At 51.5% G+C, this 26,062-nt stretch overlaps 9 protein-coding genes across 9 annotated transcripts; 5 read left to right on the top strand and 4 right to left on the bottom strand.

Annotated features, from left to right (window-relative positions):
- Window positions 1-1,966: 1,966 nt before the first annotated feature.
- On the bottom strand, window positions 1,967-3,595 carry BDP55DRAFT_773596 (uncharacterized protein). The gene has a single exon (XM_060581180.1). The coding sequence runs from the start codon at window positions 3,142-3,144 to the stop codon at window positions 2,338-2,340; it is 807 nt and encodes a 268-aa protein (XP_060422859.1). The 5' UTR covers window positions 3,145-3,595; the 3' UTR covers window positions 1,967-2,337.
- On the bottom strand, window positions 3,551-4,543 carry BDP55DRAFT_683796 (uncharacterized protein; the record flags this gene model as incomplete). Its single annotated transcript, XM_060576359.1, has 2 exons — window positions 3,551-4,210; window positions 4,269-4,543. The coding sequence occupies 2 exons, from the start codon at window positions 4,541-4,543 to the stop codon at window positions 3,661-3,663; spliced, it is 825 nt and encodes a 274-aa protein (XP_060422860.1). The 3' UTR covers window positions 3,551-3,660.
- Window positions 4,544-6,982: 2,439 nt separating this feature from the next.
- BDP55DRAFT_720975 (uncharacterized protein) lies at window positions 6,983-7,816 on the bottom strand. The gene has a single exon (XM_060578493.1). The coding sequence runs from the start codon at window positions 7,737-7,739 to the stop codon at window positions 7,299-7,301; it is 441 nt and encodes a 146-aa protein (XP_060422861.1). The 5' UTR covers window positions 7,740-7,816; the 3' UTR covers window positions 6,983-7,298.
- Window positions 7,817-11,242: 3,426 nt separating this feature from the next.
- Window positions 11,243-13,075, top strand: BDP55DRAFT_565916 (major facilitator superfamily transporter; the record flags this gene model as incomplete). The annotated part of the gene is made up of 4 exons (XM_060570468.1): window positions 11,243-11,416; window positions 11,488-11,801; window positions 11,861-12,296; window positions 12,356-13,075. 4 exons carry the CDS (start codon window positions 11,243-11,245, stop codon window positions 13,073-13,075), a joined length of 1,644 nt encoding a protein of 547 aa, XP_060422862.1.
- Window positions 13,076-13,915: 840 nt separating this feature from the next.
- Window positions 13,916-15,532, top strand: BDP55DRAFT_683816 (uncharacterized protein). Its single transcript, XM_060576360.1, has 4 exons — window positions 13,916-14,185; window positions 14,239-14,744; window positions 14,810-14,887; window positions 14,943-15,532. Exons 1-4 carry the CDS (start codon window positions 14,033-14,035, stop codon window positions 15,184-15,186), a joined length of 981 nt encoding a protein of 326 aa, XP_060422863.1. The 5' UTR covers window positions 13,916-14,032; the 3' UTR covers window positions 15,187-15,532.
- Window positions 15,533-16,161: 629 nt separating this feature from the next.
- Window positions 16,162-17,144, bottom strand: BDP55DRAFT_683817 (uncharacterized protein). The gene has a single exon (XM_060576361.1). It carries the CDS (start codon window positions 17,066-17,068, stop codon window positions 16,280-16,282), a length of 789 nt encoding a protein of 262 aa, XP_060422864.1. The 5' UTR covers window positions 17,069-17,144; the 3' UTR covers window positions 16,162-16,279.
- Window positions 17,145-17,948: 804 nt separating this feature from the next.
- BDP55DRAFT_734423 (ribonuclease H-like domain-containing protein) lies at window positions 17,949-19,910 on the top strand (the record flags this gene model as incomplete). The annotated part of the gene is made up of 2 exons (XM_060580205.1): window positions 17,949-18,820; window positions 18,854-19,910. The coding sequence occupies 2 exons, from the start codon at window positions 17,949-17,951 to the stop codon at window positions 19,908-19,910; spliced, it is 1,929 nt and encodes a 642-aa protein (XP_060422865.1).
- A 1,541-nt stretch (window positions 19,911-21,451) lies between these two features.
- Window positions 21,452-22,102, top strand: BDP55DRAFT_698613 (uncharacterized protein; the record flags this gene model as incomplete). The annotated part of the gene is made up of 2 exons (XM_060577794.1): window positions 21,452-22,016; window positions 22,077-22,102. 2 exons carry the CDS (start codon window positions 21,452-21,454, stop codon window positions 22,100-22,102), a joined length of 591 nt encoding a protein of 196 aa, XP_060422866.1.
- Window positions 22,103-23,899: 1,797 nt separating this feature from the next.
- On the top strand, window positions 23,900-24,889 carry BDP55DRAFT_565928 (kinase-like domain-containing protein; the record flags this gene model as incomplete). The annotated part of the gene is made up of 1 exon (XM_060570469.1): window positions 23,900-24,889. One exon carries the CDS (start codon window positions 23,900-23,902, stop codon window positions 24,887-24,889), a length of 990 nt encoding a protein of 329 aa, XP_060422867.1.
- Window positions 24,890-26,062: the final 1,173 nt, after the last annotated feature.

A 26,062-nucleotide genomic window follows, 5' to 3' on the forward strand; every position in this document is an offset into this window, starting at 1 on the left:
GGTGCATCGACGGGTTTGATGGAGTCGATCGAATCCGCGTCAGGATTAGATTCATATTCCATGTCCTAGACTTTGTCTTCGCGGGGCGGCTTGAAAGAATCAATCTCAGTAGCATACAATGTCTCTGAGAACCTAAGATGTCCCTGATGAAATGATTTCTCATCATGGACTATCCGCACCGCACGCACAGTTGCCCGGGCGGCAAGTGACGCGTGAAGCCGGCCGAGGAGTTGGGGCACGTTGGAGACGCTGCCCATTTTCTAGATAATTGACTGGATGAAGATAGGGTTGATATGACGGGACGGCAAAGCATGGGTTTAGCACCCTGGAGCCAACAGTCCAAAGGGCACAATGCTCCACATTCAACCGAAGAGCTTTGCGGACTAGACCATTTCCACCAATCCCACAGATCCAGTCCCGCTGTCAAGTCAAGGTTTCTTGAGCGCAGAATATTGCAGCAGCGCCAAATGAATGTGCCTGTCATTTTAATTTTTTCTCCAGCTCCTAGCCAACGCGATCCTTGACAGAAGAAGTGTCAGCACTGAGACTCCAAAGCTTTGCCGGCAAGGTGGGGCTTTGCGAAATTGCTAGAGCCCGGAACCAACATTGCCGAACGTTGATCTTGACGTCCACATGTCTAGTTAGAGGAGGACCACCGAATACCCCGCCGTTCCTTCCGACAGTTGGGAGAGCCCTGCACTACAGGAATGTCATTCAAGCTGCGAGCTCTTTCGATGCGCTTCCTTATTATGGTCCCTGGATGCAAGTGCAATAGCATCATGCTTCTGGCATTGTTATCCCCTTGAGAGCGGGCTGCCTCTCAGCCTACGTCTTCTACATAGTCATCCAGACATGTTCGTTCGAAAGTGGTCTCGAAGTGCTACAGGGCGAGCGCACGATGATCAGCTTCGAGCCATACTCGATACTGTCGTTCAAAGACTTGTCGCCCCAGCCCCCGCACTTCGATGCATTAGCAGCTCAAGAGGTGACAGTCCCCAAAGTGTTCGTGCGTTGGGACTTCATGACGCTGTGTGGGTCTAGGATGATGTTCCTCTGCGAAGATCTCGCTAGTTCCATTTTGGAGCCGGTTAGGCGTTTCATTACGGAGTTGGGTTGCTTTTCGCAACGCGGGGGCCGGGCGATATTTCTTTGGAGAATTTATCACAGTATGAAGCTTTTGTTTCGGAAGCGGGGTAACGTTCACATTCGCGAACCCAGTTTGCTTATCGAGAAGCTTCTGCTGAAGCCAGGAAGGTGTGAATGTTCAAGCTTGCTTTGGCCAATGACCAGACTGCCGGGACAACTCATGTCGGCCTTCGGACTTCGTCTGTTTCGAGTCTCCGCTTGTTGCTCGTGCCTTCAGCCAAAGTCCTCTAGTGTAGATACGACGCAGATGCACCCAAGACCACCATCAGTAAGACCGAAGCCGCTGAGTCGATCAACCTCAATGTCCAGTCCCGGAGCAATATTTGCGCCTCTATAGAATTTCGGCCTTCGTCCTGAAAGACTGACTCATGATGATAGTTGGGCCTGACTATTGGGGATCCAGGAACGGTGCAACACTGAGCAACATGGCACCGCATGCAGATAGATTTAAGGCCTCAGGGAGCGTGAATAATAATATGATGCGTATGTTTCTTACTATCGACGACGTCCCAGAAGGATACGTTAAGGTATCTCTATCAATGCTTCATAGTGCTACGATGGTGCAATGAGGTGTGCTTCTGGCACGATATCGTCCTTCTAGTCTACGTGCCTCACTTTTTGCGTCGACACATATGTGCGTATTTATCGATGCACTTTCCGAATATGTCAAAGTGAGCACCGCTCGCTATAGCTGTCGTCCCAAGGCTTCAAGCATCCGAGGCCAATCAGAATGGAGGCAGTCATGTCGTCAACCGTCTCAACAGAAGCAGCTAAGAGTGTCTCGGCAGTGCACCGGAAAAGTGACATTGAATAAACGTGTCGCGACATTACTTGTGACAGTTCTCGGTGTATTTCTATGTCTGTGACAAACCACTCACTACTATGGAAAGACTGCCCATTTCGTAGGGTACATATGTATGAGACTCTGCAGCGGCCTCTTTAAGAGAAAACATATTGCTACGAACACCTACAGCTACTTTGGACTCGACTCGTAAGCAGCCGTCAAGTCGAATAGTATCGTTGCCATCCAGCATTTCATGATACGCTTGCACGACAAAGCAGAAACTTTATGTCCGCTCCAGGGTTGGTTGTGTTCCTCCTAATCGAAACCCAGGGCTGCCGGCAAGTGTGTCGAATTTGCCTTCATTGACTAATACCGCTCGCCTTCATCAATTACTTGGCGCTTCACGTCTACTGTTTCTTCCGTATTAGACTCCAGATTCTCACGACCGCCTCGAGATCATCCGGAGCTATCATCCCGCCTGCGTGCGGCTGTCCCAAGAAGTCCAGCAAGCTGTCAGCAGCGACGGCGGCGTCGCTTGGCGACACACGGCTCTGCGTTGTGTCTTCAAACCTCCCTAGCCCGATGTTGTCGTCGTTGTACGGTGCCTCTCGTGCCTGTTCCGAAAGATGCTGGCCCCATCCCCATCTGGGCGCTTCATCGGCCTCAATGACTTCAGTGTACCCGCTCCCCTCATTGCCATCTCTGCGAGGTCTGCGTTTTTTAAAGGGCTTCCTCGTCGGAGTTTCCATGGGCAGTGCCAGAAATGTCGAGTTTTGATAGCTACGTGGATTTGATTCGTCGGCCCATAGGGAGTTTGACGAAGGCCCCGTGGAGCCGTCCTGCGACGCCCGCGCGCTTGACCCAGTAGAGTGGTATTGACCATCCTGGTGAGGTTGGGTGGCTACTCCGTCACCTTCGCCTGTGCCTGAATGAAAGAGTAACGATGGGTCGACGAGTCGCTCGTCGAATTGGAGAGGGTCTGTGTAGTCAGATAAGTTGATATCGCCAGCCAAATCGAGGCTCCCCGTCTCAAAAGCGTCCAATACTATCCTGTCGGGAGAGAAGCTTCCAGGTTGAGTGCTGCCATGCTGATTGGGGAAGCTCTGCGGCTGAGATGGAAAAGGGTAGGGGTACTGTGAAGGGAGAACTGAATCTGGTGCCCAATTTGCAGGTGATCTGATTTCAGAGAATGGTACTAGCGATCGGTCGTCCATTGTGCGTGAGCGTCTCTGCTGGTCTCTGAGTCACACGAGTTGATTGCGACCACTTCCATGGCGACCAAGTTATATGTGCAACGCGCAACTGCAACAAATACATCCACCTGCGCCGCTCGAGAACCCAGACTTGCTGGAACACCGACTGTTTCTTGATTGCTACCGCTTTTCCGTAATAGGCTTCTGTGTTGGAACTTAGTGCGGGATGGCTTGGGCAATACCATTGTCGTTGGTTATGTCGTGGTGGCAAGGATAATGGAATCATGAACCGTTGCGTCGGGAATCGCTGACTAGGCGGGCGAGAAAGTAGGCGGCGGGCGACTCGTGCTCCTGCTGATGAAGCCGAGCAAGAAGGCGATTGTCGAAATCGAGGCGCCTTGAGCTGGGCGATTCCGATGTCGACTATTAAGGTGATGGTATCCGCAATCAGCTTCGTTGGATTTTGGCGAAGGGCGACTGCTCTGTTAAGATGTCTCGCAGCTATTCTTGCAGCCGTCCATGGCCTCGACTTGCCTCTCACCTGACTTCCTTTGTCTGCACGGCGTGCATTGCAGAGATGCTTCTTCGGAACCAACTAAAGCATGCAGGTGGGCATCGAAGGCCTATGCCGCAATGCTGGACCAATGCTAAACCGTTGCCACACCTGAACGAAGCGAAGGCACGGTTTGGATGACCGGTTTGAGTGAACGATCGCCAGGGGCTTCTACATCCAGAACGAACGGCGGGGACGCGGTTGTGTTGTGTTGTCGCTTGGCGCTCGGCCATAACAAGAAGACGGATAACAGAAGGCTCGCACTGGAAACTCCGCGCACTATGGACACTGGAGCTATTTTGATCAAACGCCAGGACCATTGCGCGTGCTTCTGATCTGCCAATGCCAGCGACGAAAACAGGAGACTGGTCGTTGACATCCCAGCTCCAACAGCTCGGTGTCGACAGACTGAAGTTTGCGAGGAGACGAGGAACCGCGGCAATCGAGCTATCGAAAGGAAACCCCACCCGCCCCGAGCAGGCGCACGTTCCAGCGCTCAGTGCAGTTGACTGCCGAATCGAGATCTCGACCACTGTCGGTACGCCCGCACGTCCGGATTCAGGTCGCTCGGCTACTAAGCAAGCAGCTGTAGGCAAACATCATGAACGTGGAGCAATGCGGTCTTTGTCGCTGGAAGACGACTGGGCAAGGCTCCTGAGTGCTATTGACACGGAACTTGATTGCGGTGCAAGGTAGAAAGGTGAAGCGAGGAGACGTATGATAGGCTATGTTGTTGCGTCTGACCCTCGTTGCGATCGTGTTGGAGCGGTCGTGTTGGAGCAAAAGATACGATATCGGAATAGCTCTGGCCTGAGCATTGGCTCCTGGCGGCCGCTTGTTGTGTTGGAACTTTGTGCGCCATGGCATGGTCAACACCATGTTCGTTGGTTACATCGTGCAGTGTGGTGACGAGGTGAACCACTGCGTCGGGAATTGGCGGTCAGGGAGGACGATAAAGCAGGTGGTGGCGAGTCGTGCTAGGAGGGGATTGCGACCGAGGGAGATGTCGACCCTGAAGCAATCGCCAGGACAGAACCCCTTTCAACTTGTTTTTCGCACCCATACACATCGTCGAATTTGCCTCCACATGATCGTGAACATCTGCGCGGCGCGAAGCACATTTGCTTCCCGAACCATCAGAAGCACGTGTTCCGAGGACCAGGAATCGAAGACCTGCATCGCAGCCCCAAACCACTGGAACGACCTGCATTGATCGAGATGATTGATTTGGGCGCACAATCGCCAGAAGTCTTCGGGCACGGTCATCTTCTGCAATCGCTTGGCTAACGGCTGTACCGGGCACAGTCTCTACCCGTTCTTCTCATCAAGCAGTGGGCCGCACAGGGTCAAGGGACCTTTGGTATCGGCCAAAACCACCGCCGACAGCTTGGCGTTGCCAGTGATGTAAGCAGTAGGTCTGCCGCTGATGCCAAGTTCCAACGGCAACAGACTTAAGTAACTGCGAAGCGTAGCGACGGATGTCTATCAGCGAGGAGACGAGGGATGGCGGCGAATGTCCAGGGCAAATTGCCTCAGAGGGCTGCGAGGATCACAACAGGACGGTCGGGCCAAGAATCGGGCGCCGGATACGCCCGCACGTCCCGACTCCGGTCGCTTAGCTCAGGTTCGTTGAACTGCTGCAAGGGCAACCTTCCGTCGTCGTAAATCAACAATGTTCTGCGATGTTCTGCCGATACTTTGTGATGTTGTGATTTCCGTTTTGGCTCCACAATGGCAGTGATCACCTTACAGAACTCGAGGGCTTCGGGCTTTGAGTCTGGAAAAATCATGGTGTTGACAAATTGGGCGAATTGCTTGCGGGGGCGGTGCAGTTGCGAGTTGCCGCAAAGTGATCGCCATATGTTAGCGTTGCATGCGCGGGTAATGGCCGGGGTTTGTTTGTATCAGCTCCAGGACCAACGACGACGGCGTGTGGTTTTTGCGTCCAGGCGGCGTGACAGTCTGCATGCCTCGCCGACACACTCAAAAAGAAGAAGTAGAAATGGGAACAATCACCCCTGCTAACGTTCATGCAAATTGTCCGCGAAACGACTCCCCCCCTTCATATGCAAGATAGGTTGGTTCATCGCGAGACTCGCCAAATTGTGTAGCGAAGATACGATGAATGACAGGCGCATGCAGCGCGTCGGCTAATTGCCCTGGTGTTCGGTTGGAGGGGCCTGTTCGGAGCAAAGAAGGCGGGTTCGAGATGTCTCTTACGACAACGCCGAGGATCGTGGCAGCCGCCGGAATGCCACTAGGAGGAACGACCTTGTGGGAAGAAAAAGGGAATGGTGTATAGGAACTGCGTCAAGCCCTGTTCGTCTGGGCTCCTGGCAACCGTTGCCGTTGGAAGTAACAGCAGAGGTCCTGCAACAGGCGCGCTTCAAGACTCGAGTGCCAACTGACTGGCAAAGGGGCATTGCGCGATCGGCGTTTCCTCATCGAAGAGCGACAAATAACGTACTACACAGCGTTAGCGAACCCTTTGCGGTCGAGCGGTTATGGCTGTTACCGAATTTAACGTTTAGTATCGTAGGTAGATAACTGCGTGCTGGCCCTGTCATCTTAGTCTCTGGCGCTTCGTTAGTGCTTCCTTAGCAACTATACAATGTCTAGTTCCGGGAAAGAAAGTGCCTTACAACAACTTCAACAGCAGCGCTTCCGACTACACTTAGGCCCTTCCGTGAACGGCCGGCCTTATCCATCCATCGTCCCCGGCGCCGTTCCGCGGGTGCACGGGTCCGGCCCTGAACCGACACTCTTACTCGTTTTGATAGGCCATGCTCGCTTGGCCTTCCTGACAACGATGTTAAGGCGGGCGGTCGGGGCGGCTTCTCCAGTGTTCTCTGTGGAATTAAGCGGGATCGGCCACGGCAAGCTTGTTCAAGCTGCGAGTCCTTCGATGCGTTTTCTTGTCATGATTCCTCGACAATGTGGAGGGTTTTTACAGCAGTAGCCAGACAGGCAGGTGGCGTCAGCTAGAAATACGGGTAATCAGAAGTGTCACTCTCAACTTGTAGCGGGCAGAACTTCTTTCGCAAACAAACCGAGGAACTAAGCAGTGGGGATTGGCTTTCCAGATGACCTCGTATCGACCCTCTGCGCACCTCTGACGGCGTTCAGCCCGTGCCTCGCATTCCCCTCCACCCCACAAAAAACACGCCCTTGATGGCAGCACATTTAACCAATCCCCAAATTTAGATAACGAACTTAGAAAGTCGTTCAAACAATACGATTCTCCATCGTCATTTCTATGCAGACTCGCAGCACTAGTACTTGTGAGTGAATGGAGTGGATCAGATTCTCATTCAAAAGACCAGTTAATTATAACGACCAGCGATGCGCCGTCAACCCCGGCTATCAGACTAATTTTTTCCCGTCTTTCTTTGCTTTGTGACACGGCCTGACCTCCTGGGAGGTACGCTACCCACTTGGGGTTTCGTCTGCCTGGTCTTCGCACCACCGACAGTAGCGGCGCCAGCGCAGGATATGCTTATATCTTTCAGGATTTCCATCCCTCGGGTAGTGTTACCCTCCAATGACGCCACTCGCGTTTCCATATTCCTTATTGCTTCCAGCGTGAGTTCCACCTGCCCAGCCAACTTCGCCGTCATTTGGGTCATAGCTTTGACTGTCGCTCAAGCCTGTCCAAAACTAATTTGGTCTCTGCTGGTGATCCCTGTTTTTCCATAAGACTGCGCTGGCTTTTCGGCCCTGCGATGCACGCTTGAAATTGACGGATGAAGTTTGGGTCATTAAAGTTTTTTTGCAGAAGGTGCACCCATCGTTCGATGATTTGGTTTGTCTGGTCGTTCATTAGGCATTGAAGAAACTTGAGAAGCTCCATCTGCTGCTTTTGGTGCTGCTGCTGCTGCTGCTGCTGCTGCTGTTGATATTGTTGCTGTTGTTGTGGCGGGCTTTGCTGGTGTCGTTGCTCGTTCCGTTGCCGGGGTTGCTGTGGTTGAGGATGATGATGCTGCGCCGTGTGCTGCTGTCCCATGCCGGGTTGTGGCACGCCTTGGTACCATGCTCTCCTGCCACTAGACGTGCGACTTGCCATAGTCACTTGCAATTTTGTGTTGGTGACTGAATAATCTGTTTCTGAGTTTCCTTGAAGCGATGAACAAGATGCTGTTGACTAGCTTTATATGTAGCTCCTTTCCTCATGGTTGGGCCGTCTTTCTTTGTGATCATCCTCACTGTTATTGTTGTGTTGTATCATGTTATGTTGTGTTGTGTTATGTTATGTTATATTAACCTCGGACTCAACGCCAGCCATTCATGGTTCATCAAGGGGTTGCAAAGGCGCCGCCGCCATGCTTGGCTCCTAGGAGCTCAAAGCAGCAATGCGTGTGTCCTATATCTAGATTTCCTTCGAAACCAAGGCTTGGATATATGGTGTGAGGAAGAAGTGTTCTGAGCAATGGACGCAACCCGGCGAATTGTTGCCATGACGCTGAAAGCACGAAGCTTTGGAGTATGACCACAAGGACGCATGCCGTTGGCGGCATCTTAGACTATTGCAGTGTAAGACAAGTTGTCATGTGGGCGGGGTGCTGAACAGCTCGGTTAATCACAGCAAACACAACACTAACGGCAAAAGTAACCGTGAGTAAGACTGACCGTTCGAGTGTGATATATCACTCCTCACCAAATCACTAACGACACCCATAAAAGCACCGCGAATTATCAACTAAATCTCAAAACCGACCATGCCAAACTTCGAGGGGCTCTTGTAGCAGAAGGCCGTGGTACGAAGGCGTACCACTCAGCGCCGATAATGAACTAACACAGCCCCAGCTGGAAAGCGCAAACGGGCAGCAGAGCGCGGCGCATCACTTTCCGCAAATGTAGCAGTAGCACTGATATGCGAAAATCTTTGTTATGAGGACAAATAAGAAGGCATGAACGCTGTCTTGAGTTGACTGATTGGGCTTTTGCCTGCTGCCACAAATGATGGCAAGGGAGGGGGATCCAAAGCGCAAGCCAACATCCCAGCTTAGATGAAGGCAGCGAGCAAGTGTTGCCAAGCAAAAAGGGGCCTAAATCAAGTCGACATGTTAACTAAGGTAATATGGTAATGCTCGTATCATTCGGCCGGCCTTGAGCTCCGTACGTTGCCCGCCTTTCATCTGAACATTATTTGCAACGAAGTTTTGTTGGGCCGCACTTCCACGCTGGACGAAACGACCGCGGGTTTACGGACGATGTGACGAACAACCTCTAAACATACGCTAAGTCCGGCGCCCCACCTTGTTTTCCATCAACGCCGGTTTGTCGTCCGGTGTGATCCTTGCCGGCGCGGGAAAGGCTCCCGTTGGTACAGTTAATGGCCAAATTGTCTTGTCATTGCCCCATAATTGCCCCTGTTGTAAGGGCTGGATTGTCTACGCAGTGCGTAGAAACAAGGCAGCAACGAAATAGCTTCAACGAGGCATGTCGAACCCACGATAAGACACACTCCCTAGACTGTGCAACTACTGTGCAGTATCCTCCAGTGTAGCAGAGTCGTGAATTGGTTGAACGAGCTTGCAGCTTGGCTCGATCAACTGCTGGCCTGAGATACTTGGTTTTGCTGTTCGGGGTCATCTATCACCCCATGTCCGACCTATCGCCAACCAACCGGAGGTCAGTAATGGGATCCCCGACGGTATGGAGGCCGCCTGATTTGGGCACAAGGCGCAGGCAATAGGCGCCGATGCAAGGATAAATGATGTGATTAATCGGACCCCAGCCATGTGCCACGATTCGCTTTTCACGGCGGCACTAAATGGCATTGTAAATGCGGGCAGCCGATGCGGCTTCCGTATCCGCCCAGGCTGTCGCAATACTGCCGAGACTGCCCGACCCCTTCGGACATTACGAGGCCGAGTTCCTTAGTGCCGAGCAGGCCGAAGACGGCGTGATCAGCTGCCTATTGCACAAGACATGTGAACTTTTGTTTGCCGAGACACTTAGTATGCTCACGCAACTCCCCAATGCTCTTAAAATGCTTGCTTGAAGACAGGTAAAGAAGTGTTTCAATGACAGTTGCTCACGGCAATGAGACTCGGCAAACTTACATCGAAGAGTGCTCTGTAGAAATTTGTGAACGCCACCGTCTATAGATGACCCTATAGACTACTTGATCATTCGAGGGGGAGGACAAACGAGACAGCAGCAATACTCGGTGGCCGGTAGTCGCCAGTAGGTGGGGTCAGGGGTTGAACTCCCAGTCCTTAGGAAAGTAGTTGTTAGGAATATGTTGTAGAAACACGTGCGCATCCAGAGCTGCTTGGCATGAAGAACACCGCCACCTCCACAGAACTTGACCTCTCAGTCTCGTTTAGACGTGACGATGGGTGCCGTGCATCTGAGAAAGGACCAGGGGAGACATCAATCATGTTACACCTCAGAAGTTGCAGTGGGCCTTTCATCTACTAAACCTGGTCATAGATTCTAATCCGACTTCTGACCATGTAGTAGGTAGATGTTACTGTTGGACGGGATGGCTGATGATAGGGCCTGAGCGAAGGATTACACAGTAGTGAACAACGATGAGCGTAACACATCATACGATCAAGGCTAGGAACCATTATGCCACATCACGCCTACCAAGAGTGAATTAGATGGTATTGATCAGGAGCAAGACAATCGCAAATGAGCAATGCCCCATACGAGCAGATACACACAACGACAGCAACACATCGAGGGAGTTCGTGCTCCTACACGCCATTTTGGTAGTAACATCGTTGAGCAGGCTACTTTCAAACCATTTCCATCACATGCTAAGGCACGGAGCCACTCGCCAGTTAGCGTTCTCGAGCCTTATACTCCGCTGCCCCTATCCCGCCGCATAGTTCGTTGGCCAAGCGCCCATGATAATCACAACGCCTCATTTTGAAGATTCGTATCTCGTTTACCTCATCACACCAACAAACCTCTCCATTCCTGCGACCAGGCCCATCATCCATCACTCCGCAGGCAGGGATAAGTCCTTGTAGGATACATTTGAGTGTGGCGAAAACAAAAGCCGGCAGTCTGCTTAACGAACTGACTGACATATCGCTGAGGAGGCTCTTCCTACGCAGACCAATCACGTCAATTCAAGCGCGGACGGGGAATAACGCCTTAACAACAGTAACAACGACCATCGAAACATCCCCAAATCCACTTCATACCTCCTAGGATCCCTCGGATTATCATCATGTTATTTGCCTTCTTATCTCTTATTGGAGTGCGATGTTGGCCCCGTATTAGGGTAACTATATTTCGCAACCAACAGTATAGTCCGTAATCTGGAAGGTGGCAAAGACGCTGCGCTGGCGACTGGTGAATGACCTAGGGTTATATCGGTTATATGACATTACCATTGCCTGCATATCGCCAGTGCACCGCTAATTGAGCCTCGTTACGATTGCTACGTTCAAACACAAGTCAGTTCGTCGTCCTCGTGTAAGAAACACTATAGAAAGCTGGTTGTTACCACCAAGCCTTTATTTGCCTCTAGCCTCTCTTCATCGGTCATTTGAATTGCATTTGTGCATACTTTCCTCACGACTGCGGTCAGCCACAATCATCAAAATGTCCAACCAAACCAACAGTGGGAATGATGTTGAAAAGAGAGAGCCGGGCGAGAACGTCAATACGCGGCAGCCCTGGAAACCATCTAAGCACCAAATGGTCATCATCGTAACCCTATCGATCATGTCTTTCGTCATCGCTTTAGACGCCACCGTCATCGTCACCTCTCTCTCGGTAAAGTCTCACTTCTTCTCGGGAAGCTGGTATCTGGGGAAAAAAAAAGGCTGACCAATACTCTGAACCAGTCCGTCATCCAAGACATTCGCGGAACGTCTACGCAGGCCTTCTGGGTGGGCACTGCGTACTTGATCTCATGCGCTACTGTCATGCCGTTGCTGGCATCGCTCAGTGAGATCTTCGGCCGGCCTGTCATTTTGATCGTCAGCTTGGTGATTTTTACCACTGGTACAATTCTGTGCTGCGTTGCTGATAGCATCGCACTTTTGCTCGGCGGCCGTGTGGTCCAGGGCATCGGCGCTGGCGGGATGTATGTGCTCAGCCTGGTGGTCTTCACCGACATTGTGCCCCTTCTCCACAGGCCCAAGTATTATGGCATTATGTGAGCATCGACATTCCAGCAGGCGATCCGCAGAAGAGATGTACTAAGAAACGAGACAGACAGCTGGCGTGGGCGGTCGGTTCGCTTGTTGGTCCCGTCATTGGGGGCGCCATCGCCGAGCACACCACGTGGCGGTGGATCTTCTACATCAACTTCCCCATCTGTGCATACTCCCTCATCGCCGTGCCCGTTCTTCTAACTCTGAAGCCTCCTACGCGCACGTTTGCTGAAAAGCTTCAGCTTGTCGACTGGCTTGGCGGTTTTCTTTTCATCGGCTCTATGGTGGCGTTCCTGGTCGGTCTCTCCTGGGGTGGCAATGACTTTCCTTGGCGCAGCGCACAGACGCTGGTGCCGGTTTTCATTGGCGCCGCCGGGTTGATGACCACGCTGTTCTACGAGCATCGTTTCGCCGAAGTCCCGTTCTTGAAGAGGACACTCTTCACAGACATCAGCTCCATCACCGTTTACGTTCTTGGTCTCCTTCAAGGATTTATCGTAAGTGGACACATAACAAACAACGGAAAAACCCTCAAGACCCGCTGACCCTGGATCAGCTCTATGGCCAACTCTATCACGTCCCGTTCTATTTCCTCTCAGTCAAACAGAAGACGCCGACCATGGCGGGCGTGGCAATGCTTCCCGTAACGCTTTTGCTGGTTCCCGGCTCCATCATCTCAGGTGTCCTCGTATCTCGCTTGAATGCTTACCGCTGGTCTATCTGGATGGGCTGGATTCTGGTAGCGGCTGCCTCGGGCCTTTTCATCAGTTGGAGTGTTGATACCCACTTGGCCGTCAACGTCGTCACTCTCGCTATCGCTGGCATCGGACACGGCCTCGTCCTCAACGCGCAGACCTTTGTGACGGGCGCCATCGTCGATAAAAGTGATTCAGGTGCCGCGGCCGCCATGTATCTATTCCTACGCATGTTGGGGTCCGCTGTCGGTGTCAACATCGGCTCAACAACATTTCAAAACGTCATGGCTGCAGATCTCGAGAGGAAAAGCATTGCAAGAAGCATCGCGCAGCACGCCGAGGAGTATCTCGTGGTTCTCCGGACGCTGCCTGATGATCCGTTCAAGAGAAGCGTGCTGCAATCGTATGCCTCGGGTCTCAAGGGCGTACACAGCGTTTACGCTGCGTTGGCGGCGATTGCCTTTGCTGCAAGCTTCTTGATCCGCCACTATGACCTGAACAAGGAACACATGTCAGCTCACAAACTACAGGAAACTAGTTTCATGAGAAAACAAAAATACCAGGTTTCGGCAGATGCGTAAGTCGCGACTCAAACGCAGCTCCCTCGTGCCTCTCAGCAGGAGCCGAGCTGAGATAAAAGCCATTGCACAGATCGGCATTGCTGAAGCTCACGCTATTTAAACGCGAGGAGACTCAGGAGAGCGTGTTTGTCAACCATGTGTATATGACAAATTGCTGGGAAACATATAGCTCTATCGGTTAGTAACGTGCTGGGGAGAAAATAACACGATTCCAGTCTGCCAAATGCAACAGTGCGCCTAGCATTCTGCTGATCTCTCTATATCGTTATTTCGGCGATGACATTTTGAACCAGAATTTAGTAGAGCCTAGAGAATAAAGCGTTCTGTTTGTCCAAGCGGCTCTTTCTTCCCCCTGTATCTGTTGCCGAGGTAGATCGTGGTGCTTCTTGGAACGAATGAACCATAGCGTATACCAAGATCACATGTTAGGCTCTTTCGTAGTCTTGCTTGTAAGTCTGTTGATTTTCGCGTTAACCATGGCGACGTCACTGCCTTATATCACGCACCGTTGCTGCCTGGTTCAGTAACAACAGTAACAGTTAGCAATAGAAAGTGTAACGTGCTGATTGTTCATGATTAAGTAGTAATGGAGAAAGACCCGGAAATGGTGAAACACCCTGTTTTGTGAAGAGTTCTGGATCGTGATCAAACATAACCTACATCTAAGTTCAAGTATAACAACATCTGTTAAAGTGCTCCCCGAGAGTTATTCTGAGTTATTCTCTAGTTTCGCCACTTTTTTGTTTACCTTTTCTTGATCCCATATATATCATTTGCGACGGTGTTGTGGGTGAAATATGCCCCCAAGGTTTCCTTGTGAATCAACATTTTAAATCATAGCCCTACGACGTTTTGAATACACTTTGGTCTTGTGTGGATAATTCGGAGTATCCCTTCACGTATTGACCCATCTGCGTTGAAAGAACTATCTTTTACAAAGACTGAGATCTCGAAAGTATGCCATCGCAACAGAATAGGGGCCCAGAGCTCCTCGGCGTGCAGGCGGCATTCCTTGCGGCAGCCTGGATTGCCACATGTCTCCGACTATACGTGAAAACAACCCTCACGAAGAGCCATACAGTCGACGATGGCGTTATGTATCTTTCGACCGTAAGTCTTTCTTTCCAGCTCGTTGTTGAACGACTGGTCTAACAACATCCAAGGTCCTGTACTCCGTTTACGCAGCCGTCGCCGTCCACGGTATTGTCAACGGCGGCATAGGCCGACATACCTCAGATCTGGACCCAGGCAGCATTGTTATAGCGCTCAAGGTCTGGTACACGTGCGAGATTCTTTACGCCTTCATATCCGCCCTCATCCGGACCTCGATCTGTCTCTTTCTCCTCCGCATCTTCAACCGCGGGACAAACAAGCTGGCCAAGAAGATGCTGCAAGCCAACATCGCCTTGGTCTGGGTCTCGTCTTTGATTTACCTCTTCATAGTCGTCTTCCAGTGCAACCCGCCCAACTATTACTGGGCCAAGTTCGAGGGACTCCAGGGCAGCTGTCGCCCTGCCCATCTCGTGCCGAACGCAACAGTCGCCCACAGTGTTATTGCCGCTTTGAGCGACTGGGTGATTGGCATACTACCTATGTGGATTCTTTGGCAGCTTCAGATGAAGCGAGAGAAGAAGATTCGGTTGTTATGCTTTTTCGGAATTGGTGTGATGTAAGCCAGAATCCCTATCCGCTTCTGAAGCACTTCCTTTCCGCTGACGCCTGACACACTGGAAGTGCCGGGATCATCATGATCATCAGGATACCTTACATAAAGGTGCTCGAGATATCGGCCGACTTTCTGTACCAGACAGTGTACGTGTGTTGAGCTTGTGGCTGATTGATAGAACGCTGACGAAACATCTCAAAGCGATGTTGCTTTATGGTCTCTTTTGGAGCCGTCAATTGGTATCGTTGCAGGTTGCATCGCTACGCTCCGGCCCCTCATAGCCACTTGCGCGACAAGCACAAGACCGAGAAAGAGATCAACTTCATCTTGGAGGCGTACCATCCCAGCGCCACACGCAATCCTTGTCACGAAAGAGGTTGAGATCACGGTCGAAACGGGCGATGAACGACCACTCAAGCCGGGGAGGCCGCTGCCAGACTGGTAGCACCAGAGAAATCTCGTTGAGACGTGCAGGCGTCAGACGAGAAAATTGATTTGCCTGGAGATGCCAAACTACTGGAAGTATGTATTGTAAAGAGGACTCTAGCGGTGCGGTGGTTCAAAGGAAACCCACCACATCTACCAAAGCAACATAAGATGCTTCCTCTCTGATCGAGTCACAATACCCCCAATCCAAGGAGACTACGGCTCCTGATCGAGGTTATTGTGATAGCCGATTAGAGGGGTAGGATTCCCAATCGTCTTATGTTATCACGTTCGAAAGTAATTCATATAGAAAGGCTCTAGTTCGATCCCAAGGAAGTGTCTATTGAAAAAAATGAAGAAAAGGTGCGCTGCCCCCCCGCCCCCCCTCCCCTACGTCGATCGGGGTCCTTCTCCCCTTTTATATCTTCCCCGATCGGCCTACTTTACATCATTTCCTAAGCTGATCGAAGCTTTCAGAAGGGGGTCCCCCCAAGACTGATCACCCCACCCCCACTCCACTACAAGAGGACATCCTTTCATTTCAGCTTGCTCGGAAGATGGCTCATTATCACTACGATTGTGTTGTCACCAGCTCAATGATGCGTGCAGCTACTGCTTCACAAACAACAAGGTAGTGTCGGCGACTTACAAGTCGCCTTCGCCGGATTCGCGAAAGTCACAAGTACGAATAGGAGGTCGTTCCTGACGCATCATCCTTGTCCGTCGTGTTTGCGACTTTCGGCTACAGTCGCAATCCCACACTTGAGGATGGTTGGTTCTTCTCTTTCCCTGGTCTTTTTATTCTCTTCTTTCCTCTATCTGAAGGACGTGATAGGACCGAAAGTCTGAAAATGGGAGATTATAGTCACTCACGTCGCAGTATTTCTTATTTCAAGAATCTAAACGAGCGTTTATTCTTCAATTTACTAAGCGATAAAGCGATCCCGGTCATCGTTGAAAATGATCCGACTTGAAATCATATTATGCCGTCCATGAACGTTTGCCTATGTTGTAGAGTTGCCTGATGTCTTGTGGAGTACCATGCTCTTCTCAGCTAACTCGTAGTCAAGTCTTGGCCTTTGACCCTGTCCTTCTATTGCCAGTGATGATACCTAGGATGGTTCGCACGTGCATCTGGGCGCAGGAGTGATGCTCGAAACAGTCGATGTCATAAGAGTTGTCGCGCCGGGAAATCCACTAGAGCCACCGGGGGGAACCTCCAAGGAACTTCCGGTAGGGACACTACCTACGGTACTACTGGTGTTGTCTATCAATGTAGTGGGACTTGCGGCCGTCTCCGAAGAGGTTAGAGAGATATCGGTCGTGATAGATGTTGGCCGGATGGTCTCAGTGTCTAAGCCTAGCCACGTTGAAGAAACTCCAATGCCATCGGTTTCGGTGCCAGTATAGGAATAAGGGGGTATTGGTTGGATTTCCGTGGATGGAGTGGGAGATACGGGACCCTCCTCATTTACCGAAGTGGGAAGATTGGCCACGGTCGTGGGTGACGTGCCGTTCCACGGAACGCTTGCAGTACCGGTAGCGTCCGATGGTATGGAGGCAGCCGTCGTGATGCTCGAATCGAGACACGTTCTTGTCATTGCCAAAGGCAGTGTTGCAGCTGAATTTGAGGCATCTGATGGCAGAAGCCGGATCATCTGGCAGCTGGGGCCGTCGTCGTTGCCACACAAGAAAGTCACCTTGGCGTAGGTGGCTTCAAGGCCTGCCGGCAAGGAAATGGCTTGCAACAGCTTGGAAGAGCAAGTGGTAGACGAGTTTGTAATGTTCACCTGTTGAGATAGAAGGACTTCCCTCTGGGAGCCTAGAAAGTAGATGTGTGCTTCGGGACATGCGGCTGCATCGTCAGGAGTCTCGAAGTATTCCACGCCGCCGAGTCTCATCGCAGGACCCCTCCAACACTCCTCCTCGATAACCTCTGCTAGAGCATGAGTAAACGTGATTGTGGCAAAAGTACTGATTGAAGCAAAAGTAAGCCACTTCATTGCGAGCAAAATAACAGACTATGAGCGCAGTCAGTGTCCCTATATAAACATCCATCTTCAAATGGCTATTGCGGATTCGCCGCTGACGCGGTGTGGGTGGACTTACCTGTGACCATTGTAGTTCATAGATCATTTGAGACTCAAGAAGACGTATCGCCGTACGTTATGTCATGAGCGATGAGATACAAGTGGTCGCTTTACAGAACAGCGGCCTGGATCAGAAGAAAGGCGTGACAAAGCTAGGGAACGGAGAATAGATCTGACTAAAAGTCTGACGATGCGTAAAAAGGTCCGTAATTATTTGGAGCTATCAGCCCACCAGAATGACGTTATGCATTGAGGAATTATTGGCCTTTTACCTCCCTCGGTAGTTATTGCTCTGGAAATAAAACTATCACTCTCTCTTCTTCTGAGCTCAGCTTTAGGATGTGCAGATTATGATTGGTATAGATTAGAAACCACTGCCTTGAACAGAATACAATGCTGAGTATTAGAGCTCACTGCTAGCCGGACATTGTACTATCAAGCCCAGCACGATGTGATTGACTGTGAAAAGAGTCAATCATATATCCCGGCAGCTTGTCTCGCTCGACAAGCTGCAGCTCGCAAGGAACCCCATCGTCGTCAAGCTCAAGAACGAAAGCGCCACGCGCGAGGAGCGTCAAGATCGTCGGTGAGACCGAGGCCCCGTTGGCTCCCATGGCCCAGTACCTCCGAGACATGGTCGACCCCAGCGATCCCGACGACGCGTACTTCCCCCGCTTCGAGACCTCCGTCGATGCCTTTCGGCCACAGTCCACGCGCGAACGATGAGGTCGCCGCCGTCGGCAAGGGCCGCTTCTTCCCAAGCGGTCCCGGGGCCACCTCGGCGCGGCTGGGCCAGCAGGGCCCCCTCACGGCCATCAGAGGTTTTTTTCAGAGTGTCCAGCTCGCCGCCGGCAGGACCTTGCTGAACGTCAACCTCACTCACGGCGTCTTCAAGACCGATGTCCTTGTCAGCGACCTTTGCAGGTGGTCTGGCGTCGACAAGTTCGGCACCGACAACATCAACGCGCAGGACATCGTTCATATGAGATTGCGTGGCTTATCCAAGTTCCTCGCCAAGACCCGCGTGACTATCCGGTTTCGCACCGCCGACGACAAGGACGTCACTGCCAAGAAAGCCATCCACGGGCTTGCGTGCAGTCGAGACGTTAACCGCACCGTCGTCTTCTCCCACAGCTTCGTCTACGGCGGCCCGCAGGAGGTCCGTTTCCAGCTGAATTCCGTAGAGGGCCAAACCAAGGTCCTTGGCAACAAGCCGCCTGGTCTCTACTCCGTCGCAGAATACTGGCAATGGATGTACGGACAGGCTCCGGACAAGACCCTGCCCTTGGTCATCTTCGGCACGCCTTCCAAGCCCATGTTCTTCCCAGCCGAGCGGCGCACCATCACCGCCGGCCAGGCTGTCCGTTCCAAGCTCTCCGGAGACGGGACCACGGCGATGCTCGACTTTGCCTGCTGCTCTCCCTTTGCCAACGCCGTCTCCATCGAGCGCGAAAGCGCAGCGGCTCTGGGCCTTGACGAGCCGATACTGAAGGACTTCGGCATCACGGTGGACAAGAGGCTGTTAATTGTCGTCGCCCGCGAGCTTCCAGCACCCGTCGTAACGTATGCCGATTAAAAAGCTCTTCACACGCGCAGCGGCTCGTGGAATTTGGGCGGTGTCCAGTTTGCCAAGCAAGGTCCAAGGATTACCAACTGGAACTGGGTGCGCATTACGGAAGGCCCGAATCCCAAAGAGTCTACCAAAGAAGTCGGAAAGTCTGTTCAGAAGTTTGTCGAGTTCCTCAATGAAAGTGGAGTTGCTGTCGACACACAGGTTCCGAACACCGCTCACCAGATCACCGTCCACCGCCCCACCGCCAACGAGGACATCAGGAGAGCATTCGCAGCCATAGCAGACTACACCACCAAGGCGAAGGGCACCACCAAAGGCTTCTTCTTGTTCGTCATCCTACCCAGACAGGAGACCACGCTCTACGGTGCCGTCAAGTCTCTCGCCTACGTCCACTTCGGTTTCCACACCATATGCTCCGTGGAGAGAAAGTTCCTCCAGAACAACACCCAGATTTTTGCTAATATCGGTCTCAAGTGGAACCTCAAGAACGGCGGAAACAACCACGCCGTCGAGGACACCAACGATATTGTCACCTCGGGCAAGGCCATGATAGTCGGATACGATGTCACGCATCCTACCAACATGCCCAACGACAGGAGCACAGCGCCCAGTCTCGTCGGGATGGTTGCCAGCGTCGACAGAGACCTCGGACAGTGGCCTGCCGTCGCGTGGGAGCAGCCTTTTCGCCAGGAGATGCTCGAAAACGAACTGACGGAGCATTTCAAGTCTCGTCTGGTGCTGTGGCGTCAGCGCAACGAGAACACGCTCCCCGAGTTCATCATCATTTACCGCGATGGCGTCTCAGAAAGCCAGTTCACCCAAGTCCTCGAGATCGAGCTCCCCATGGTCCGTAAGGCGTGTGACCAGCTCTATCCGCCCAGGCAGCGCCCGAAGCTAACCGTCATCGTGTCGGTCAAGCGTCATCAGACGCGCTTTTACCCTGCATCTGAACAGAACATGGACCCGAAGTCGCGCAACATCAACGCCCCCGCCGCGGATCAGCTGGAGAAGCTCACTTACAACACGTGCTACCTGTTCGGCCCCGCCACCAAGGCGATCAGCATTTGCCTGCCGGCGTAATTATTACGCAGACATCGTGTGTGAACGAGCCTGTCTCCACCGACCTCATTTGTTCGATGAACGGACGCAGCGTCTACGGCCACTGGTTCTCAGACTGCCGCACCGGCGAACGCCACCCAGGTGCATCCGAAGCTGAGGGACACGATGTACTATATCTGAGGGGGCATGCAGAATGCGGAGATCTGGCTGGCTATTATATGGCAAGTGGACGGCAGCAAAGGCAGAACGAAATGCGTACTTCAGGTGTCCAGTCGTCGACAACTACTTTATTATACTTCTCCACTAAAGCTCTGGTTCGTTTCGCTCTAAACGGCCCTTCGCATGAGCCGCTACTGTATGAAAGCGCGCTATGAAGTATTTCGGCACTTCTGGAGATCTAACGGACAGTCTTTGTTCTTGTCAGCAATCCAACACCGCAAACCTGAATATGGCATACGCAACAAATTGAGGCGCTTGGTTAGCGGTATCGCTGACCGATGAATCGTCAATGCCCACAGGACCTTCCGAATCACTTCAGCGCTACTTCAGGAATAAAAATAATGGACCTATGAGGAGTTAGTGCCTTAGCAGATATCAGGAATACATTGAATACGCAATAGCCGTAGGACACGAACTGAGTACGGTAGGAAGGGGGGAAAAGAAACACCCTGCCCTCGTGGCATCAGGTGCAACGACTGACGGTGTAAACATGACGAGTCATCTGGCTGCTGGGATGGACTCCGTGGAGCGGTCCTAGGTCGGAAGCCTCTGCACCGGACTGGATGCATCCTTTTCTCAAATGAGCAGGTCGTCAGTCTCAGTGGCAACACCCGGGGAAATGTTTTCATCCACATCATGTATGCATCAGGTCAAATCAAGCGAAGGATGTGGCTGAAGCAGGCCGAATCCAATATTTAAGAATTGTGCTTGACCGTAATTAATCCACTCGTCAACAGCCAGACGAGGTAGCTCTTTGGACACGGTTAAATCGTAGCCATCAGTCAATAATATTTTGTTTTCCCTATGGTTTGCACAGTATCCACTTGGAACATGCGAACATTCTTATGAGTGCCACACTTCCTTCCCACTGCTTCACAGTTCTTTGGTCCATGCAACGGTCGCTGTTGGCGCATTAACTGTGCCAGATGCCAAACCTGTCCCTTCTCATGCAAGTGCATGTGCATCGGAGCTTACGTTCCTTGTCTTACCTTGCTGCGAAACTCGGGATAAGTTGACTTCAGGCCGAGATAGTAGCTTCCTATTGTGGAACAGACTGCATGACACCAAGCGAGCCACTACGCGAACAGGCCTATTACCGGCTACGCTCATCTGAGCTATGTTGATCTCCAGGTGTTGGTAATAGTGACAAAATCGAACGGAAGTTTTGGTGACGACCAGACCGTCTCCAGGTATAAATATGACGACCGACCGCCTGAGGTTCACTGTGAATGGGTCGGTTACAGATTTTCTCCAGAACAGTCTGATTTGTTAACAATAGTCAAAGGGGCAATTCATTAGGGAAATTCATTGGGCACCTACCCAACGTGACAAAACCGACAATTATGGCTGTTACGGTTTCCGTGTACAACAATCTTCCCACCCTGGAAGAGGCCGACCATCGCTTTGTCGACCGATCTAGGGTGCTTAGAGATTTGAAAGACCTTTTCGCCAAATACGACAACGTTTACGGTCTCTGCTTAGTTCATGCACACTGCAAGCTGAACGAAGGCGAGATCATGCTTGCGCAAGGAAACACGACACAGCCTGAGAGCATAGACTCGATGGAAAACTGTCATCCCGAGCGATGGCTTCCTTCTGGCAAGCCGTATGAGTTCACTACGCGGGAAACCGTTCCCCCTCCCGCAGATCTTCTCAAATCGTTCAACGAACTTACTTACGGTATTGACGTTCTTGGCCTGTATCACGTCGATGATAAGAACACTGGCAAGATGATCGAGCATACTGAGGGACGGAAGAATATTCTCTCGTCTTTCGATGATCCTAACACCCTGCAGCCAGGAGATTATATGGAGACAGCTTGGGACCTTGGAAAGGGTGATCCTGTCACCATGACCTGTGTTATTTACTGTGACACCCGATCAACACGTTCTGGGGGAACTCACAAAGGTATGCCGCCCAGTTCATGCCTCCCATGCTTCGGCTCGAACTAATACCATGGCACTTTAGGTACAAAGAGTCACGTGAAGCAGTGATTCCATTCTGGCTTTCCTTTCTCAAAGTTCGTGTTGTCGGCAGCCACTAGAGAATGTTTCTGTCTTTCGCGACATGGCCGCTTTTGTTATGACGATGCCTCCAATACCTTCATTATACCTGTTGTTTCACCTCAAACAACCTGAATTTAAGCAGAGGTATGAACAGAGCGTGTAGGGCTGTTCTTATGTAGGGGAATTGCACAATCATTACACAGACACGGCATTTCTATTTACAGACATTCACTGGTCATACTTGTCAATCAACGCACATAAGCCCTGGCTTTCTTTTAAGTGCTAACAGGCCTATCTACCAGCTGACGGCTGCACAGACTGATCAACTCATTAACCTCATCCTGCTTAAGTTTGGTACAGGCGAAAGAGATCTTGTTGAGACATTGTGATTTTCGCGATATTTGCTAAGCCTCAAATCATCTATGTGACTACAACATTGAAGAGCTGACTCCGACTGAGGCACGTCCATCTCATCGTCCCGGGGTATTTTGCCCACGCTCAGTATGTTGCCCCACCCGCCTTTCATCCGACCAGATACGGGCTGATTTGGCTTGGCAATGACTGATTGATTGATCGAATGCTACACGGTTTCAGCATGCCCCGAAAGCAAGGTTTGACCAATAGCCGACATGTTGACGACGACAACACTTCGCCCGGTTATTGAATCAAGGCCAACTGTTGAGAATCTCCTCCTGTTGTCATACTGCTTTGACCATTTTTACCTCGCCTCTGGATCCCCTCTTTCGCGTTTTCTTGCTTCGGCTCTATTGATGTTTCACATCACGTTTGATTCAGCGTACCTACAGTCTTCCCCAGTGCTCAGTTTGCCTTCTTCCTCTTGTCCGCATCCTCCTAGACTCGCACGTACAGTATCTCAGCTATAACTGTGAAATCTTTTTGCTGCCTCCTGCTAGTTTCCTATGTGACTGTGTTTTATCTCTCACCCACCACCGCGGTCCACCGCCTGACGTCAGTGTCGATCTGCAAACCACAATGTTCCAATCGCTTCAATTCGTCCGATTACGACAGGCGACCTATCTGTCTGTGATCTGTAGTAATCTGTGGCCCCGATCGAGCATGCCTGGTGTCTGGTCCATCCTCTGTGAAGGAGGTGATACCGTTCTGTTGGGCTCGTAATCGTTGCTGTCGCAGCACGTTGCAAACCCTGTCGGGGGTAATAGGCGACCCATAGCCCATCGGTGGCTGTAATGTTGATATGTGTCTGGGCGCGGTCGTTGTGCTTCTCGTGATAATCCGTGACCCGCCAGCGGAGGTGGCGACGGTGTTCTGTATCGACACGTCGTACGTTGTGGCTTGCTCTCGAAATTTTTAATGTTCAGAGGCCGCGCGCGGCCACGAGCAGGCCCTTTAGGGACAGAACCAATGCCGAGGATGATGACATTGTGCCTCAAATGACCTCTGGTAGCGCGAAAGGGCGTAACTCGATCATTTTAGTTCTGTTTTCAAGGATTTCGTCCTAGCGTTTGTTAATGTTGCTTTTTCTTCCCTTTTTTAGGGTGGGGGGGGAGAGGCGGTCTTGGCCAACCCGACTACGCGGGGCGGAAGCGGCCGGACTATAGTTCGAGGGGCTGGGGCACCGGCTCCGCTTGCTTTCACCCACCCAATCACGTCGTAAGTCGTAAGCTTCATCGATCTGCATCTAGCACGTGACTCCCGATGTCCTTTAAGTGCCTGACTCGCCCACCCTCAAGCTAACCATAGACGTCAACCATCCACCTGCTTAAACGACAAAGCGCGCTTCGAAAATTCAACACTATGATGCCTATGGCTTCAGATGTTCAAAAGTTTTCTCAGAACGTGCGCACCATCCGAGATGTTTACTCCAGAAAGAGAGACTCAACCAATCTATTCCCACCAGCCGGGCGGGTACTGATCGACATGAGGAAGGATGTCATGGACGAAATACTCTACTACACTTTCTGGTATGAGGAAGGTATTGGCACGCCTCACTGCGTGCGCTTGGCGGATGTTACTGGCGCGCTCTCTGGCGAAATTCTACGCCTGAACCGCATGTTGCCTGAGTGGAAGGGCGACTTCGAGATTGTGGGCGATCAGATACGTCCTCTTCAGCAGCCTTTGCCGCGTCCACAAATTGAACCGGATGATCTAGCTGATCTCGACGACGTTTTTGAACAGCTTCCTGTTGTCTCAGTGGACCCCAACAAGCATTTCACCAAGCGATGCAGATACGAGAGCGAAGTACGAAATCTCCTCAAGTGTCAAAGGGGATCATGCCCAGGGACACCCATCTCCGAGCATATCATTCAGCTGCTAGGGAGATCGTCGGATCACGAGCTCGTCTTCGAAAAGTTCAAACCACGATACCTCGTTCTAGGACGGGTTCACCCTTTATCCACGTACATTAACTGGATCCTGCAACTGATATCAGGCGTCAAAACTCTTCACTCGCTCGGCATTGTCCATCGCGATTTGCGCATTGATAATTTCGTATTTTCTAGCGACAGTTCTCAGATTATCATTGTCGATTTAGAAAGCCACTGGGGGATTCGTCAGGCTCCTGAGCTTTCACGCGATCCGGATCTGGATGCCGGCTGGCACGAAAAATCGGACATATACGACTTGGGAGATGTCATCAGGCATATGGTGCTTGGAAACGCTCCTATTATAGACCGAGTTGACATTCCTGTTCCTGCCCCCCTGAGTCAAATTGTGGAGGCTTGTACCCACACTTTACCGGAAAAACGACCTAGTTTGGACGAACTACATCTAATGGTTTCAGATCTTGAACAATAGAGCTGCATTACAATATGTAGACGGGAATTTCCTTTCAGTTCCTGCAAGCGGGTATCCAACTTGTCAGCGGATGTTATTTGGTGCATGCAGACCACAAAGAGTCTGATTCCGATCTCCCGACGCATGCCCGTGCTCGGCTGTCGTCGGATCGCGTAGGTTACCCTGCACTGGTGCCTTTCGGACTGCCACACCGTCGAACGCCACCCAAATGCATCCGAACCTGAGGGACACGATGTACTATCAATTAAGGGCCAAAGAGGTTGGGCTTTTAAAAAGAATTGAATTTATAAATCTCAAATGCCCACTGCCTTAGCCAACCTTTCACTCGCCATTGGCGAGCGAAAGAATCACAAAATCCACAACCTACTTAGAAACCTTGACAGCAATGGATTGTAGTAGAATCCGTTGAAAAGACCATAGAAAAGGAAGTGAAGACGGGAAAGATATGGGGTAGATTCCGTTGAAAAGGCAGGGCGTAGAATCCGATGAGGTTTTCTTAGGTAAAATAGACTTTGTAGGTGTTCATCGAAAGCTAGGAATCAGGCGAGGTCAGAAATGATGTTACTTTTGTCGTAAACTCGGTATCTATCTCTACATCTATAAATTCATGGTTGACGGTTTGTTGGGGCCAAGATGGCTCGTGCATAGCTAGACCAATCATGGGTAGGGCCGTCAGACAGATGGCTCGTGTGTCGAACGTTTGAAGAGTGTTAGCAAAGCTACAGCTATTATGTACAAAAAGCATGTCCTGTTGGAGGAGCATATTCGAAGAATATCGACATAGCTCTGCCGGGAAACCACACACGCAAGCTGTATGACGGACTGGCCTGGAAAGAAGCCAGCATTCTACCGCAATTACGCACCGGAATGGCAAGGCTGAACTGGTAACTCTACCAGATCGGCGCAACCGCCTCGGCGCAATGCGCTTGCGGGCAATCGGCAGAAACGGTAGAGCATTTCCTCTTTCGATGCACACAGTGGACGGCACAGCGGACTCGGATGCTCCAACAGACGGAAACGCGAAGAGGAAACCTGTCATACTTCCTAGGAGGAAAGCGCGCGTCCGACCCTAAGGATTGGTCGCCAAGCGTAGATGTTGTCAAAGAAACGATCAAGTTCGCTATGAGCACGGAGAGGCTAGATGCACAGATCAGCCAGCAGCGAAACCACACG

The sequence above is a fragment of the Colletotrichum godetiae genome (genome assembly GCF_030913485.1).
Source record: "Colletotrichum godetiae strain CBS 193.32 chromosome Unknown BDP55scaffold_79, whole genome shotgun sequence".
In the NCBI taxonomy this organism is placed as follows: domain Eukaryota; kingdom Fungi; phylum Ascomycota; class Sordariomycetes; order Glomerellales; family Glomerellaceae; genus Colletotrichum; species Colletotrichum godetiae.

Excerpts from the sequence above, each read along its gene's own strand:
- BDP55DRAFT_773596 (XM_060581180.1), bottom strand. The coding sequence starts at position 3,144 with ATGGACGACCGATCGCTAGTACCATTCTCTGAAATCAGATCACCTGCA.
- BDP55DRAFT_720975 (XM_060578493.1), bottom strand. The coding sequence starts at position 7,739 with ATGGCAAGTCGCACGTCTAGTGGCAGGAGAGCATGGTACCAAGGCGTG.
- BDP55DRAFT_683816 (XM_060576360.1), top strand. The coding sequence starts at position 14,033 with ATGCCATCGCAACAGAATAGGGGCCCAGAGCTCCTCGGCGTGCAGGCG. Across the intron at positions 14,745-14,809 it reads TTTTTCGGAATTGGTGTGAT|TGCCGGGATCATCATGATCA; the intron begins GTAAGCCAGAAT and ends ACACACTGGAAG. Across the intron at positions 14,888-14,942 it reads GACTTTCTGTACCAGACAGT|CGATGTTGCTTTATGGTCTC; the intron begins GTACGTGTGTTG and ends AACATCTCAAAG.
- BDP55DRAFT_683817 (XM_060576361.1), bottom strand. The coding sequence starts at position 17,068 with ATGAGACTCGGCGGCGTGGAATACTTCGAGACTCCTGACGATGCAGCC.